The 15,978-nt window shown below is 41.0% G+C and overlaps 1 protein-coding gene across 1 annotated transcript in view; it reads left to right on the top strand.

Annotated features, from left to right (window-relative positions):
• AACS (acetoacetyl-CoA synthetase) overlaps positions 1–15,978 on the top strand; it is a 36,565-nt gene that overhangs the window by 6,901 nt on the left and 13,686 nt on the right. The window contains exons 4-8 of the mRNA XM_085075377.1: positions 2,232–2,345; positions 8,497–8,594; positions 12,215–12,329; positions 12,837–12,918; positions 13,043–13,190. Of these exons, the coding sequence (XP_084931503.1) occupies positions 2,232–2,345; positions 8,497–8,594; positions 12,215–12,329; positions 12,837–12,918; positions 13,043–13,190 (557 nt within the window). The remainder of the gene's footprint in view (positions 1–2,231; positions 2,346–8,496; positions 8,595–12,214; positions 12,330–12,836; positions 12,919–13,042; positions 13,191–15,978) is intronic.

Here is a 15,978-nt window from a genome sequence, read left to right as displayed (position 1 = left end):
AAGACTTGGAATTTTACTTTTCTGGAACACTGAAGCTCAGTCTTAATTTGTTACACTGAAGATTTGAGCCTAGTAAAATCTGTGTATACTCATGAGGATGGTCATGTTAATACACAGAGAAGGGGCTCTTTTTTCCTGTCTGCTGACTTTGGTAACTTTAAAAACCAGTTCTAAGATGGGATTAGCTTCTGTGAAGGTGTGAGTGCTTCCTTATGGAGCTGAATTCTGAGCTTCCCTTCTGCTGGACCTAATCCTTATCAAGCAGTGATGCTTCCTAGTAGCTTGTCAATGAACAATGAAGCCTTGCAGCTCCTTGGCAGAGGAAATGATGCAGAACTGTGCATTGATTGTGTAGGTGTTAAAATCTTAATTTCTGATTTTAGGTATATGGGAATTAGCTTTTGAGTTACAAATAAATAGCTTTTAAACAGCTGTGTGAGACAGCAAACACTTTCTGTAAGCTTACTGATGGAGAAAGACTCATTAGTTACATTTCACTGCTTAGAGGTGTTGAAAGAAAGCTCTCTGATCATATATATGTATAATATATATAAACAAGCTATCAGTTCAAAGAGAATGGTGAAATCTGTGACCCAGTTTTGGTGGAATAAGAATTGATCTGGTAAAGTCTGATGGAGATGAGGCTTGTGACCAAAAGCTGGCTTCAAAGTAATGGGTTCATCACTTTCAGATTTTGAGATGGTTAGGAAAGCTTCTTATATATTATTTAGTGGAGAAAAAAGTCAATGTAGTGAAGTACATCTTGTGGAGCACCTGAAAGCCAAACATTGATTAATAAGTCAACTGTAAATGTATGTAGAATTGATGTGATTGATTTGGCAATGTTAAAAGCTAAACATGCAACTTGAGAAAGGGGAGTTAAATATTGTCATTTCGAATTATCATGGGAGTTATTATCAATTTAGTGAATTGCTTTGTTTGACATGTGATTGCATTGTTCTGTAGGTTTTGCTTTTTGTTAGGAAGTCATGGGGTGTAGCAGAGACTGCTTTGTGTCACATACTCACAGGTGGTGATAGCAAAAAGAGCAAAATTATTTTCTAGTTGATTATTGTATGAGTGCTGGAATGAGCACATTGGCTCCTGTGGTGAACAGACTTCTACCTGCATTTCTTTCGTGACCTTCTGCAGTGTTTAATCTCCTTAAGACCTCTTAAGTCAGAGTATTTTTTGATAACTCCCTGCTGCTAGGTCAGAGTGGTGGTTTGGAGGCCTGGGTCAGGTTTGTGTTCACTGGGGATGATTGTGGGAGCAGTGTGGGTATGTGATAGGGCACAGGCATGTAAATGTGACTTTCCTAAACATTTTCACTTGTCTGTGGCTCCCACGGTGAATCCTTGTTGTGATTCCCTTCTCCTGGGGCTGTAATCACAGAGCAAGATCAGTGTCTCATTTCCTGTTGTTCTGTGGGAACACAGGCTCTGTTGGCAGTCCCTGCTAACTCTGAGCTACATGGTACATGGTCTTGCCTTGTTTTGCATCACGACCTGCTCCCTTGCTCTAAGTCCAGATTTATGGGTGTGAAACTCTTCTTAAGAAGGCAAGAGTAAAAAATACCATTCCCTGCTTGAGGCAATCAGACTGACAGCAGCTGTTCTGCAAGGACCTGGGTGTGCAGCTCACCTTTCCAGTGATATCCTTGGCATGTGTGTCTTCCTAAGGAATGCTGGATACTGGGAATAGGACAGAGCACATGGTTTGTTACACTGAGGAAGTACAGGAAGGGGCTTTAAGGTGACAGATTCTTGCTTTCATAACATTTAGTTTTGTGCATTTTGTTTCACCAGTGATTTATTAACAGCTTATGTAACACCTGACATTCAGTACAATAGGGAAAACACCCTGCAGATCCTCTGAGGTGAATGGAGTTCAGTTGAGTTTGTTTGCTTTGTGCTGTGTTGGCAGAGGTAGATGTTCCAAAAGTACACTGAAAGTCAGGCCTGCACATGCAGGATTTTCTAGTCAGTGACTTGCTGTAGTAAAACCTGTGCACACTGAACAAATACCACTGATTAATAATTGATTGCCATTAAAAAGAAGAGTTTGTGGTGCAGCATAAGAGGAATTTCAGAAGCAAAAAGTATAAATATTAGTGGAAACTGTTCTCTTAAAATTGCTTTCTATTCTTCTAGACTTAGTTGTTTGTACTAGACTCTATTTACATTGCAATGCCTGATTTCTGACTGGTTGTTTTAATTTTCTTTCCTCAGGGGAAGGCAAAGAAGAAATCCAGAAAGTTACTTTTGAAGAACTGAGACAAGCTGTGGCTTTGTATGCTGCAGCCATGAGGAAGATGGGAGTAAAAGTAGGAGACAGAGTTGTAGGTGAGTAATTTTTTTTAAAGGATGGGAGGTAGGTTTTTTTTTTTAAATGTGCAAGTGAGTAGTCAGAGTTACAGAAACATGAATGTGAAAAAGTGCTTCACAGAAATTTTTGCATACATATTCCAGAGAAAAGGCTCTTATGCTGCTGTATTTACATTTGTAGGAAATGCATTTCTAGAGGGAAGGAACCTGGATTAGCCTGCAGGTTCTCTAGCACTGAAGGGGGAAGGAAAATGCTTTGTTCACTAAGGTCTGCTTCAGAAACACTCTGTGCAATCAGAGGTGATGGAGACTCTGCCTCTAGCTGAGCCTTGGCTCAGGTCTGGCAGGTTCATGTGGGGTAGTCTGGGAGATTATGGTCCAAGGTTGGTTGTCCTGGCAATTCCAGGCAATCCAGTGCTCTGTGAGCTGCAGGTCTGGAGGAGAGAACTTGTCCTGCACCAGAATGCTGTAGGGAGCAGCTGGGGGACAATAACTCTTCAAGTCAGCAGTGCAGAGATGGGGAGTTAGAACCCTGTGATCCTTCCAGCAGCTCACCACATCTTCTGCAGGTTTCCTGTCACAAGATTGTCGTGTTTTTCTGTATAAACAGGTTTTTGTCTTGTGAACAGCTTGTACAGTGTGCAGTCCAGACATGGAGAGGAGTTACATCGATTTCTAAATTGCTGGTTTTGATCTTCTGGCTGAGCTGCTTCACCTCTGTTGTGTGTGCTCTGTAAAGCTCTTTAGTTTGTCAGTGTAATGCAAGTCAGAGCTGTAATATCCTTGAAGCTCCTTGGCTCCTGCCTGGCAGTTCTGCTGTGTGTATCCACTGTACTGCATGTTCTTGGAGCAACACTTGGCCATTATCCTAAATAAGTGTGTGTTAGTTCTTAGATGATGCAAACTCAAAGTGTTGAAACTCTTGGTTTGTTTTCTGCATGCTGAAAACTTGAACCTGTGTCTTGAAAACCAGAATTTTAAACCCACAAATATGACCTGGAAGTGTAAATCTACTCAGTAGAGCTCATTTCTTGCATATGGTATGAGTATTCACTGGAACTGGCAGCCAGACATGAAATTATCACAGCTGGTGGCTTGGTTTTTAATATGGAATTAGAGCTAAATCCTTAATTAGGGATGAACCATACAGTGAAGTTGAGAAGGTTTGTCTGAATGAAGATGAAGATGCTCTAATTTTACCTCAATTTTCAACCTTAGTGCTGTCATGTTCATATCTGACCATTTCTTGAGCAGTAGCAGCAGGGAAAATGTACTCTGTAGCTGGAGAAAACAAATATAGCTGTAGCCTGTGCTGCTAATAATGCTATTATAATTTTAGTAACAGTTAGTGACTGTCTTGTTTAACACAACTGCAGGCTGGCTGATTTTTGAATATTTCTTGTTTTGGCAGCTGGCTTACCTCTTGTTTAAATTAAAAAGCATAGCTGATATGTTAAAGTTATTAATAAAGTATCACTGTAATACTCAGTGGGGTCTCAACTTCTTTCCTATGTTTTTCCTCTGCCAGAGGATATTGACACTCCTTGGAAGAGCTCAACTGCAACATTGTAGTCAGAGGTTGAAACTTCTCAAACTCACTTGGGGAAGACAGGTGAAGCATTGGTTGAGGAAACCCACTTGTGGTATCAAAAATCAGGCTCCCCAAAACTTGTCAGAATCCACTGGGATGTAATTAGTTCCAAAATTTAGAGCAGATGGCAGAGGGAAGGGCAATTCTTGGTGTGGTTCATCATAGCAACACAGGGCATGCTTCTGCTGCTGCTGAAAAATCAGCATTTAACTAAAAAGGCGATATTCCATGAACTTTATTAGAGCTGCCAACGTGTAGTCAGCCTGTCAGGTTCTGCTGCCCTTCATTGACACTTTCTCTTAAAATCTGGAGCTGTTAGAATTACACATTACACCATTGCTGTTGTTTTCTGTGAATTTCATCTCCATGCTTTACTGCCTCTGTGACAAGACTGCTTTAACTTCTCATTATACTTAACATACCCCCTAGTTTGTTCAATAGAATTCATGGTTGCATCATGACAGTAATAGTATGTTGAAGTTGGAGGTGGGTGAGTGTGGGTGGACAGGCAGTGGTGTCAGCACTTTTCCAGCTTGATTTCATCCTAGTCTTCCCTTTCCATCACTGAGGAGAGCAGTTAATAGTGAACATAATTGAAGCAGATGTGTTGTGAAACATATTTCTTCCTCTAAAGATGTCTTACAGTACTGTCAGTGATGCTTGAGCAGTTGGAAGAGACTAACAAAACCTACTGCAGGCTGCACAGATCCACATGTGACGTACTCCTGGTCTCCCACTGGCCAGCTGGCAAATAACAATGGCTGAAATAGGAATAAAATAAAACTGGGAGGATGTTCTCACCTCTGGATAGGTTGCTTCTGCTGTATACCTATAGCCAGCTTTGCTCTGTTACAAGCCAGCAATTAAAAACCATCTGATCTTCCCCAGGTGTTCACACAAAAACCTCAACAAAACATCAATAAAGTACATTGTTTAAAGCTGCTATTTTATCTATAGCAACTGTATTAGCCCTGCTTGCTTACGTGGGTTTTAAAGCTAGCTTTGTAAGAAGATTAGCATGGTACTAATAGTCTCAGGCCACAGTGATGTTAGGCAGGGTGGTCACTTACAAGTCCTACAGGAGTGTGAAATGCTGTGTTAACACTGAAAAGGAAAACTGGAAGTCTGGGCTCTGAGCTCTGTTCAAGAGTTGCTGTAGCTCAAAAATATAAGACATTGAGAAGATATTTAATTGCCTCTCCCTCTTTTCCTTCTTCATGGTGTCTTATTTGAAGGCCCAGCCAAAATCTCTGCTGCAGGGTCCCAATTCAGTTATTTATTTTTTTGGGTTTTTTTTAATGCAGATAGCTGAATGTTCTGGTGCCTCTTTTTCTGAGTACACCTTTATTAAACTTTATGAAGGCATTGGGTGCTCATATGGAATGTGTTCTCAGCACTGTGAGAAATTAGACTTTTGCCATAGTTTTCAGCGTGATGATATCAAATTTTTGGACAGCAGTTTTTCTCTTCTGTTGCTTAGGTGCTGCAGTGTAAGTGAACACATGTAAGTGTAATCTTGGTGTGTGCCAGATTAAGCAAATAGCAATTGACAGAAAATGCTGAGGCACTTATAGTCCTGAACAGATCAGGCTGTAAGTGCCTCTTAAAAAAAAAAACCAGTGTTTTTAAAATACTGCTTGTCCTGCTTTGAGATTTTGCAGGTTTTATGTCAGGTAAAGCTTCCACTTCTGTTTTTATGGAGATTGTGTACATTTTTATAAGTCAGGAGGAGTGCTGCTGGGACCCTTGTGTGTCATACTCTGATATTCCTTCCTGATGAGTTCCCAGCTCCTGTGTTTTGAGCCCTTCATTCAATTGCTTTCTAGCTAACCCAAAGTAGGAAGATCTTTTTTAATAACAAATGGTAGTTTTCACCTTTTTTACCACCTTCGAGAAAAGGGTAAGTTAAAATGCAGAGATAGAGAAATATCTTCTGTAGCCTTTCCCATGCTGACACATCCAAGTTTTGATCCTTAGCTGCAATATTATATCAAGGAACACAGAGGCTCTAGTTAAATATATGAACAAATACAATCAATATTTAAATTAGCAGTACTGTTCTTCTGCAGTACAGAGCTTCTGTTGTACATAGGTCACAGCTCTGTGACTCCTGCCTGATGTTAATCCAGCTAAAGAAGCTGCCTTTTTCATCCTCTTTGTCAGAACATTGCTGTTTCTCCAGTTTTAGACACTCAGGACCTGTGTCAGCCCACTGAGTGCTGGAATCTCGAGGGGCTCAGTGAAATGCAGGGAGCTTTACACACATGGCAGTTACTGTGATCAGCTCAAAAATCTGACATGTGAGAGGAAGAAAAAGTTCATAATTACTTCTAAATGAGAATCCAGTTTTAATCTGAAAGACTGGCAGGATAAGTAGTTTGTCATTTAGCTGTTGGGAGAAAAGGAACATGAGTTCTTACCCTGCTGTGTTTGGAAGATCTCCAGCCAGAATAAACTCATATTTTTATCTGTGGTGGTGTTAGGACAAATCTGTGAGATCCCAGAGAGCAGCAAGGCTTCAGTGATGGGGTGAGGACACAGAAATGCAGAGTCAGTTGCTGTGCATGTTTCATACCTTTGGGCACTTTTGGCTGGTATCCTCCAAAACTCAACCACCACCTCAAAGCCAGCTGACAAATAAAAGTAATGATTTAATTGTGTGGCTCACAATAATCAGCACAGACTTGTGTTCTTGCCTTGAGGGCTTTTGTGTAGGAGTGGTGAAAAGGAGAATTGCTTAGAATAGAACTGAAGCTTGTAAGCTGTGGCAAAGCAATAACTGTCCAAAGCATGGGGAGAGATCTTTTCAGTTTTCCTTGCCCTCTGGCCCCCTGATGATCCCATCCAAGAAATGCTCTGTGGAAATATTTGGCATCGATTAAAGAACTGCTTTTGTCACACAAAATGACATTTTGTTCTGTTCTGGTTCATATATTTCAAATTATTTACGGAGGAAGATTTGTCTCAAAAGAAAAATCACTAAGATTTTGGGATACTGTGTCTTGGATAAACCTTGGCCCCAAGGGAAAAATAGCAAAATAAACAATGCTTTTGTGGGCATGAGCTTTTGCTGCACTTTATGTGCTTCAAGACTTCACTGAACAAAACATGATAGCTGTAGGCAGTTTTAGGGAGTAATTTATGTATTAACATGGCATGAGGCTTTTATTCACAGTTGTGTGTTTTCCAGAAATTTTTGGGTTTAAGTCATAATGCTGTTTTAAAAGTTAACACTCCCAAGAGCACAGCAGCTTTCAGTAACTGAAGTGGCACTGCTGGTTTAAAAAACTGATTTCACTGATTTTTGAATGAGGAAGACTCTCAATTTAAGACTTGATTTTCAAGTTGACCTTTTACAAAGTTGAAAAATGATGGGTTTTTTCCAAGCTGCATAAAAAAACCTCACAAAAATCCATCTTGGTATCTTCCTACTTGATAATATTAATGTAGCAGAAATTGCTGTTTTGAAAAGATCTGTGATTTCAGTTCCTGTCCTGGAAAGTACATCCATAAATATCCTTCTTTGAGAAGTGCCTTGCACTGGTGAGTGTTTGCTGTCTGGTAGATATTGTGATGCACCTGCAGTCCAACATCTCAGTGCCCACCACTGCTGTTCAGCAGGTTGGAAAGCGTTTTTATTGCCATTTAAGTTTTGCTTTCAAATGCAGAATTCTAATTAGAGGTCAGAGCACTGCAAGTAGGCCTTTCCTGTGCTTTTTTAAAGTACTTTTTGGTTGCTTAAGGATCAAAAACGCCAATCTTTGATCCACCTCAGTGTAGTATGTGAATTCTAGTTGTATGTTTTCATTTGTGGGCTGAATTCTGAGCAGTGCAGAGTCAGACTCAGCCACCCAGCACCTTCTGGAGAGCTGCTTAAATTGAGCTCATTGAAACAAAAAATTGACTTTCTTGACATTAATTTATTCTATATGTCATGATAAATTGAATTTACATCTTGAAATCTTGCTGCAAGCTGAGGAGAGAAACCTGCAGAGCCACATTTGTGTGGGAATGTTCCAGGGCTTGTTCCAGTGTGTTACTCCCTTATCAGCTGAGACACTGGTTTTGCTTGTTTGTGTTCAAGATTCTGGCAGTGTCTATCAGACAACATTTAGCTTTGTGAAGCTGAATCTCTGCTCCTGAGCTATTTATAATCTTTCTTTACAGATACTTGTTCTTGCTCTAATATCTGTTCCTACAGACTTGTTTTATTCCCCTGCATGCTGCTGTATTCTTAGTCTCTGTGCACCCTAACCAATCCACTAATTTTCTCTCCCTGTTACTCTTTTCAGTGTGCTGCCCTCTTATCTGGAAAGGCTCCTAATTAAGCAGGAGCATTTGTCAATTCAGAGTAACACTGTAGATGAGAAGCCTGATACAAATCTTTCTATAAATAGATTTATTACTAATTCCTCATGTAACTGATTTGACTTCCAAGTAGGACATTGATTGTGTGGAAGACTTTAAAGGGTGCATCAGCCTAGGATTTTGCTTTTTAAAAGCCTGTTTACTGTATACTTGCTAATATATCTATTTGTTAGTGTTGTTCCATCTCTAACCATTCCACCTCTGCCCTAGGTTACTTGCCCAACAGCATCCATGCAGTGGAAGCAATGCTGGCTGCTGCAAGCATTGGTGCTATCTGGAGTTCCATATCCCCAGACTTTGGCATTAACGTGAGTAGCCTCAGTGCCTGTGCAGAGCAGCCCTGGCTGTGTCTCACACAAATGTGAGGGTGACAAATTCAAGTGGCAGATGGATTCTGTTCCCTTCAGTCTTGCTGCCACCTCCTGGCACAGCTGAGTACTCAGGACTTTTTCCAGCTGCCACAAACTGCACAAACCCACTTGCTTTCAGCTGTCAGGACTGATTTTCAGCTTGGTGATTTGAGCAGCTTTAGCCCTTCACTGTTGGGATATTTTGAGATGGACTCCTTGCTCTTGGTGGTCATTTATTATATTAAATATGGAAATGAGCAGCAGTGCAACAGAGTTGGCTGAGGCTTGGCTTTTCTTCCCAAATCCTGCCCCAGGCTGCTTAGCCATGCTCCAGTTTCTTTACCTGAGTAGTTCCATCCTTCTCCTCCTGTATGGGTGAACTCAGCACCACCCTGATTTGTCTTTTCCAGAAGGCTTTATTTGCCAACAGTGAGAAATTCCATGCTAATATCACTAACCTGATTAACTCTTTCTAGGGTAGAAATAAATGCTTTGTGTGAAGTCATGACATCCAAACAGATGTGCCCTGGAAGCTTTGGGAATATATTCTGCTTCCTTTGGGAAGTTTTTAGCACACAACAACAGATTTAAATCACTTCTGAGAGGGGGTGTTGAACCTTTATTCTCTCTAAAAGGTTACATGTGAAAAATACAGTGTTTGTGCATTGCACAGTACAGAAAAAAATGTTTTTAGATAATAACCTCAATTTTGGTGTTTAACCCCAGTGGCTGGGAAAATGTATGGAGCAGTCCTGCCTGGGATAGCACTAGAGGGCAGCAGCATTCCATGTTCTTAGCCTCGAGGGTGTATCATTGGGAAAAAAATGATTAAATAAATCATTACAGCATGTAATGATCAATCTGTTCTACAAATATTTTCTGCTTGCTCAGAAAATGATGGTATGGAGTATTTTCTGTGCAGTGTGATTCGATCTCTCATCTGGGGGAAGATTGTTCATTTTACTTGCATTACAAAGGGCTGGTATGTTTTCTGTCCCTGTTGGTGTGCTGTTGTTTTTGGTGCCCAGCTTTTAGTTTTTTGTGATAGTTTTTTAATGCAACTTGGCCTTGGAGCTGCAGTGCCATCAATATCATTTATTTTCCCCTGGCAGAGTGTGTTGGCATGAATTCAAATCCTAAAATCCTGAGGGAGCTCAGCAGAGCTCCTCAGAGACATTGGCTTCCACCTAAGGAAAAGCTATTCCTCCTTCAGTGAAGTTACATTAGTCCTGTTAACATAAATGAAGATTTTTGTGCTTGGAGAAACAGCATAGCTTTTTCAACATCTCAAGTCCAATTGTGTATACATGTTTTGTGAAGCTTAGAAATGTCACTCCTCAGAGCTGCCTACACACTGCAGGCTCTGAATGCCATCCATCCCAGGGCTCCAAGCGTTGAGGAAGTCTGCTGTCAGAGAACCACTGAGCTCCCTCCCACGCACAACGCCACTCTTGGCAGCTGCTGCACCATTTCTCTAGTCCCTGTTATCCATTTCCATAAATTAATGGGAAAGTGCTGTTCTGTGGCCTGTGCATGAGAAATGGTTGGGTGGATAAGTTCATGAGGAAGCTCTGCTCTCAGGGCTGGGTGAGGAGCCCTTGAGCTCCAGCACAGCTCCGTTCATGGGGTGCTGCACAATTTTTTTGACTGAGCTGGAGGCTCGTGGAATAGAACAAGCCATATCTGCTACACCTGAGCTTTTTGTGGAAGGAATTCCTTGCTGAGCCATCTGGTTGGATTAAAGTTCCAGTGTAGCAATTACATGTTCCATCTGTTTGCATTGCCTTTGTATCGTCTCAGGCTGCCGTGTGGGGTTTGGTCCTGCCAGTGCTAATGAATCTAACTGGGTGTGTTAGCAGATTTGGTAGGACCCTGAGAATTGGAGCCATCTCTGGTTCTGATTCACACTTCTTTTCACATTTGATTCCTCTGTTTAGAGTACCCTTAGTTCTCATTGGTCTTAATTTTTAAACATCAGGCAGCACAGAAATGGGCTGTGTGTGCTCTGCACTCAGCATGAGGATATATTCACATATAAATGCACACAGCACGTGTGTGGCTGCCTGGTCTGTTCTTGGAAAATGGTACAAAGGAGGAGGTATGAGAATATACCTGAGAAGCAGAAAATGTGGCTTCATACTCCCTTAGAGAGTAAGTGTAATGTATTAATTAAATCTCCATTTCTGAGTTTGTGAGGTAACACATTAGGGGCTTCTTGAAAACCTCTTCTGTCACCAGAACAGATTCTGGTGATGTTTTAAAGTAATAAATAGATTTGAATGTCAGTGCATTGCCACTCTATTTGCTTGTAAACAAGGGGCAGGAGATAAATCTTTGATAGGAAGGAAAGCTGTTAAGTGATATACTCAGCACATACATTTATATTTAGCCACATCCCTGTACCTTACCTGTGGTGTTCAGTGAGTTTTCCTGAGGAGACAGCGTGGAGAAGTTGTCAGGACAGGACTGCTGTTCTTTTGCAGCAGGTTTTCTTTCAACCCTGAGCAGCTTGGTTTGGAATGGAGTTTAACAGAGATGGGGTGATCGTGATGTTTCTGCATTCATCTTCTGATTTGGTAATAATTTGTTTCTCATTTTGGCTGTGAAATAGAGGGCAAAATAGAAAACAGAAGAATAAAGAATGCTGGGAAGAATAAGTGGATGACTCAAGTCTGATTTCTGAAACATGATTTAGGAGATTGTTCTTGAACAGTTAGCTGACAATTTTACAGTATTGTGTAATCTTGTAGTTCTTAATGCTTCAAGTAATGGAGCTAGAGTGGTTTGAACATCAGTGTGCTGAGAGCTTTTATTGAAAGGATTTGCTTCTTGCTGTTGCATACAAAAAGATCCATTTCTGGTAGGCTGCTGCATGCAGTGTACATGGAAAAAAGTAAATGCCAGAAGGGTTTTAATCTCAAAAGAGATGATAGCTGTGGTAAATTCCTGAACACAGTGTAAGCTGGAGGAGACACCTGAAAATTTAGCATTTGAATGTGCTGTGCCACAGAGATTCTAAAGGAGCTGTGGTGTCTTTTGTTGGTAGTCTGTGTTCAATATCGATTTATTTTGCTGAAAACCAGTGGTGCAGTTTCCTTTAATGGTGGCAGAACAAAGCTGCCAGTTCATGTAAAGGGCCACCTCACCACAGAAATTATCTCCCCCAGGATTGGTGTTTGTTTGGGAGACTTGGGGCTCGTGGAGCTCCTCATGCAGGTGCAGCCAGGAATTCTGTGAATTCTGTGCTCAGCTCCTGCTCACAGCACAGCTGCTTGTCCTCTTTACGTGAGTCTACACCTGACAGACAAGGTGGATTTTTAGCTGTGTGGAGAACTTTGGCCTGCTCTGTGATCCGTGGGGATTTTATAGTTGGTTGATCTGTTTGGGGGTCATGAAACAGATTCTTACAAATCTATTGTACTTCAGAGATCTTGTGTGAGTGAAAGACAAGCAGGCAGTCTTGTAACAACTCTCCTGTTAATTCCTGGCCTTATTCCTTTTGCATTTAGCACCCCCTGAAGTTTCCTACTGTAGCAGTTAATTTCATGTTTTTAACACATTTTTCTCTTTGTCCCTAGGGTGTACTAGACAGATTTTCCCAAATTCAGCCTAAGCTCATCTTCTCTGTCGAAGCTGTTATATACAATGGCAAAGAACACAACCACTTGGAAAAGCTGCTGAGGGTGGTAAAAGGTATTTCTTTCACTGCATCTCACCTGCTCTGTAGTTCTGTGAGCACTCAGAGCCTGCACTGCCATTGCTTGTTGCTGTACTTCCTTTTTTACAGTGTGGCCACTTTGATTTTCAGAACAGAATTGGGTAAAAGCTAAATGGTAATGGCTTTTCTATAATTTTAACAGCATTCTGCTTGCTTAACTTTAATAGATCATCAGAAATGAGCCAACACTAGAAGCAGGGGAAGAGGGGCTGATTATTGTGTTTTTAAGCTCAAGCAAAATGCTGCTGAAGACAAATGGGGAGGAATTACAGCACTAAAGCTTGCAGATTTACACATAAAAGGCTGGCAGCATTGAGGAAATTACATCTTGGGTAACAATTTAGTCTTCTGGGGTTTCAATACTCAGTGCATCAGAATTATTCCTTTACTTAGTGCATTACACTGTATGATTCAATCAGGCAGAAAAGACCTTTGGTTATGCAACTGAAGGTAGGAAATAACAATTTTCTTCCTTCTTCCAGGTCTTCCAGACCTAAAAAAAGTGGTGGTGATTCCATATGTGTCTTCAAGAGAAACCATAGATATTTCTAAGATTCCAAACAGGTAATGGGAGCACTACTGGGTACAGAGGTAACCTCACATATAAGGTTATATATATGGGCTGGGGTAATGCTTTCAGAAATTTTTGAAATGTTCCTTTTTTTTTCTCTCCCCACTTCTTATGCAGTGTCTTTTTAGAAGACTTCCTTGCCACTGGGAAAGGAGACCAGGCTCCCCAGCTGGAGTTTGAGCAGCTGCCTTTCAGCCATCCTCTCTTTATCATGTATTCCTCAGGCACAACAGGGGCACCAAAATGCATGGTTCACTCAGCTGGGGTATGTCCTCCCTCCTGGAGCTTCACTGCTTGGCTTGCATTTTACCTTTAACAATATCACACCATGATGTGTTTTAAGGAAGAATTGATTGCTGACAGTTTTTCAGTAACTTGCAGTGAACCTTTGTATTTATTAGTGGCTGTTTGAAAGCAGGTGTGGATTGATAAGGATATCAAATATATTGGTTTAGAGATCAGTGTGGAGACCTTTCAGATTCCAGATGTTTCCTGGTCATTTAAAAAAGCACCAGTAGAGGTAGCCTGACTGATACTTGAAGAAGAAAAGGGAAAGAACTTGAATTGGGTGTTTGCAACTGATTTTTGGACACTGTTAGCTTGAGGCCCATAGGGAGCTTGCAGTTTTTATTAGCTAAGATAAACATGAAATAAAGGTAAAAAAAATTATTAGTTCAGAGTATGTCATCCTCATCTATTGTTTTTTTTTAAGGAAAGAGGCCAGAAGGTTGGCATCTCCTTGAGTGTAGGTTTTGCTTTGTATGGAAACTGTGCTTTAGGCAGTGTCTTGTGGCTAAAGGTAATATGATATTGGTGCCAAAATGATCCTTGCTCACGTGCTTTGCACTTACTATTGATGTTCTAAAGCTCTTAAAGCAGAGGAAGTGACTGCAGCAGTGTTGAAACTTTAATTCTGCTATAATATAATCCTTAATAGAGGTGTTTTTCCCCTTCAGGCATGCAGGATGTGCTGTTTAGAGCATTTGCACCAATATATATATAAATGGAACTGCACAACTATTAGCCAGAGTCCAATTCTGCTGTTTGCTCTGCAAGTCAGGATGAGCATCCTGCAGGGCTGTGTGGCCTCAGGGCAGAATCCTTTGATGCTGTGCCCGCAGTGTGTGTGTTCTTGCCTCTCTTTGATGGCAAGGACTGCAGGATTTGCCCACAGACAAATCCCCTGCTGCCTGTAAACACTCTGCTTTAGGTATTATCAGTAGGAGATCATACCAGGCAGCACGTGATGTGCAAAATGGTCCCTTTGGGACACAAATCCAACGTTTGTGAAGAAGAAAGGAGGTGGATTTTGAAGGTTGACAGCTGTTTTGAAGCTGTGCTGGCTTTAGACTGGTTAAGTACTTGCAGGGGTGGATTAGCAAAAACAGGACAGGTATTTTGTTCAGTGATGCGTGATAAACAGTAGAGATGAAAAATAGATGTAGATCAGATAATAGGACTTTTCTCTTGCAAAGTTCTTTTTTTTTCCTGTGTTACCTGTGTTAGCTTCTCCTGAATCATGGTTCTGCTCTCCTTCTGAATCATGTGCAGAGCTACCTTAGAGTTTAGGTCCAGACTACTCATCCTTGCTGGGGAGGAGAGCAGGGAAGGATGGATGGATGGATGAATAAGATCTGTTGTTAGTGATGATTCTTCCCACTGTGCAGCTCTGTAGTTGTGGTGCAGAGTGATATTTTTTTTTTCCTGGTTGCTAACACCTGTGGCCTAAAAGCAAATTGTTGACCTCAGTGTTTGCATGCCTTATATGTCAGTTTGAATAGGGCCTACACAAAGTCCATGCAAATAAATTCTTAGATGTCTTTTACACAATTGATTGGCTTTGTCTGTTTGTTCTTGGCTTAATCTTGTTTCCACTGGAATCAATAGGATGATTCGCATTGATTTGATTTTTAAAAAGCAGATTTAGCCCACTATCTCTGCCTGATTTTCCAGCCTTAGATTAAACCAAGTTTGGTTTTGGTAGTTAAAAGCAAGATGAGATGACATTTCAGTGAAGACATTTCAATTATTGCATATTTATAGTGTGTTTCAATGCTGTTTTGTTACTGTACTGATTTTAGATGCCAATAGGCAGCTTACTTCAAATTCACAACTCAGTTTATCTAATTCTGCAGTATGTTTTTGGTCTATTTTCTCTGCACATATTCTGTTTTCTTGATACACAGTGAAATGGCATACATAAATAAAGAAAATGAAGCCAGGTCATGGGAGATGATTTTAAAAATGGTGGCTGTTTTGGAATCAGCTTTTTGGTTTTGACCAGTTGGTTGTGCTACAGAAAGACTTTAGTAATTGTTATTCTGTAGTCCTAAAAACATTGGTGGTTCTTCTTGCCTCATTCACACCAGTCCCCTTTCCAGTTATTCCATGTTCCCAGCTACCTGAGGAGAGAATTTTTGGGTAAAATCCTCTTCAGTTAATTTCTATCCATCTCAAGAGCTTGCAAGGCTTGGGTTTAAACATCTGCACTGCTGCAGATTCCTCATGCAGCTGCAGGCAAATCACTCTGAGGGTGTTTCACACTCAGACTCTCCCTGAGTAGCTCCTGGCTCTCTCAGCTCTGGAATTGCTAGCCCTGCTCCCTCCTGGGCTGTGCTGGGCTCATGTCTGATTTCTGCCACTCCAGATGCTCAGCACTCCACCAGCTGGGTGTTGCTCCTGAGGAGCACAAGCAGACCAGGGAGTTTTATCAGCTGCCAGAGCTGCTGGGAAATGATAAATGCTTGGGGTTTGTTTGGAGGGTCGTAAAAGTCCTATAAATAAACAAGCCCTATAAATAAACTCGAGGGAGCATCTTGGGCTGTGAGTTCTCTGCCTTCTCCCAGAGTCTTTGTTTCCAGGCTGAGATGTACCAGGTTTTGCAGGGAAATTGTTCAAAGTCTGTGCCTGAAGTCGTTGTTAAAAATCCCCTTTTGGTTCCACAACTGAAGTAGCAAAAACTAAACGAAGGAAAAAGAAAACCTATATTTACTTTAATTGAATTTGACTTTTTTCTATTTTGTGTGGCTCGTTCAAAATCTCCTGCAGGGACA

The sequence above is a fragment of the Lichenostomus cassidix genome, chromosome 15 (genome assembly GCF_008360975.1).
Source record: "Lichenostomus cassidix isolate B80296 chromosome 15, HeHo_3.0, whole genome shotgun sequence".
In the NCBI taxonomy this organism is placed as follows: domain Eukaryota; kingdom Metazoa; phylum Chordata; class Aves; order Passeriformes; family Meliphagidae; genus Lichenostomus; species Lichenostomus cassidix.
The sequence above is the reverse complement of the archived record's forward strand: the minus strand, read 5'-3'. Positions and strand labels throughout refer to the sequence as shown.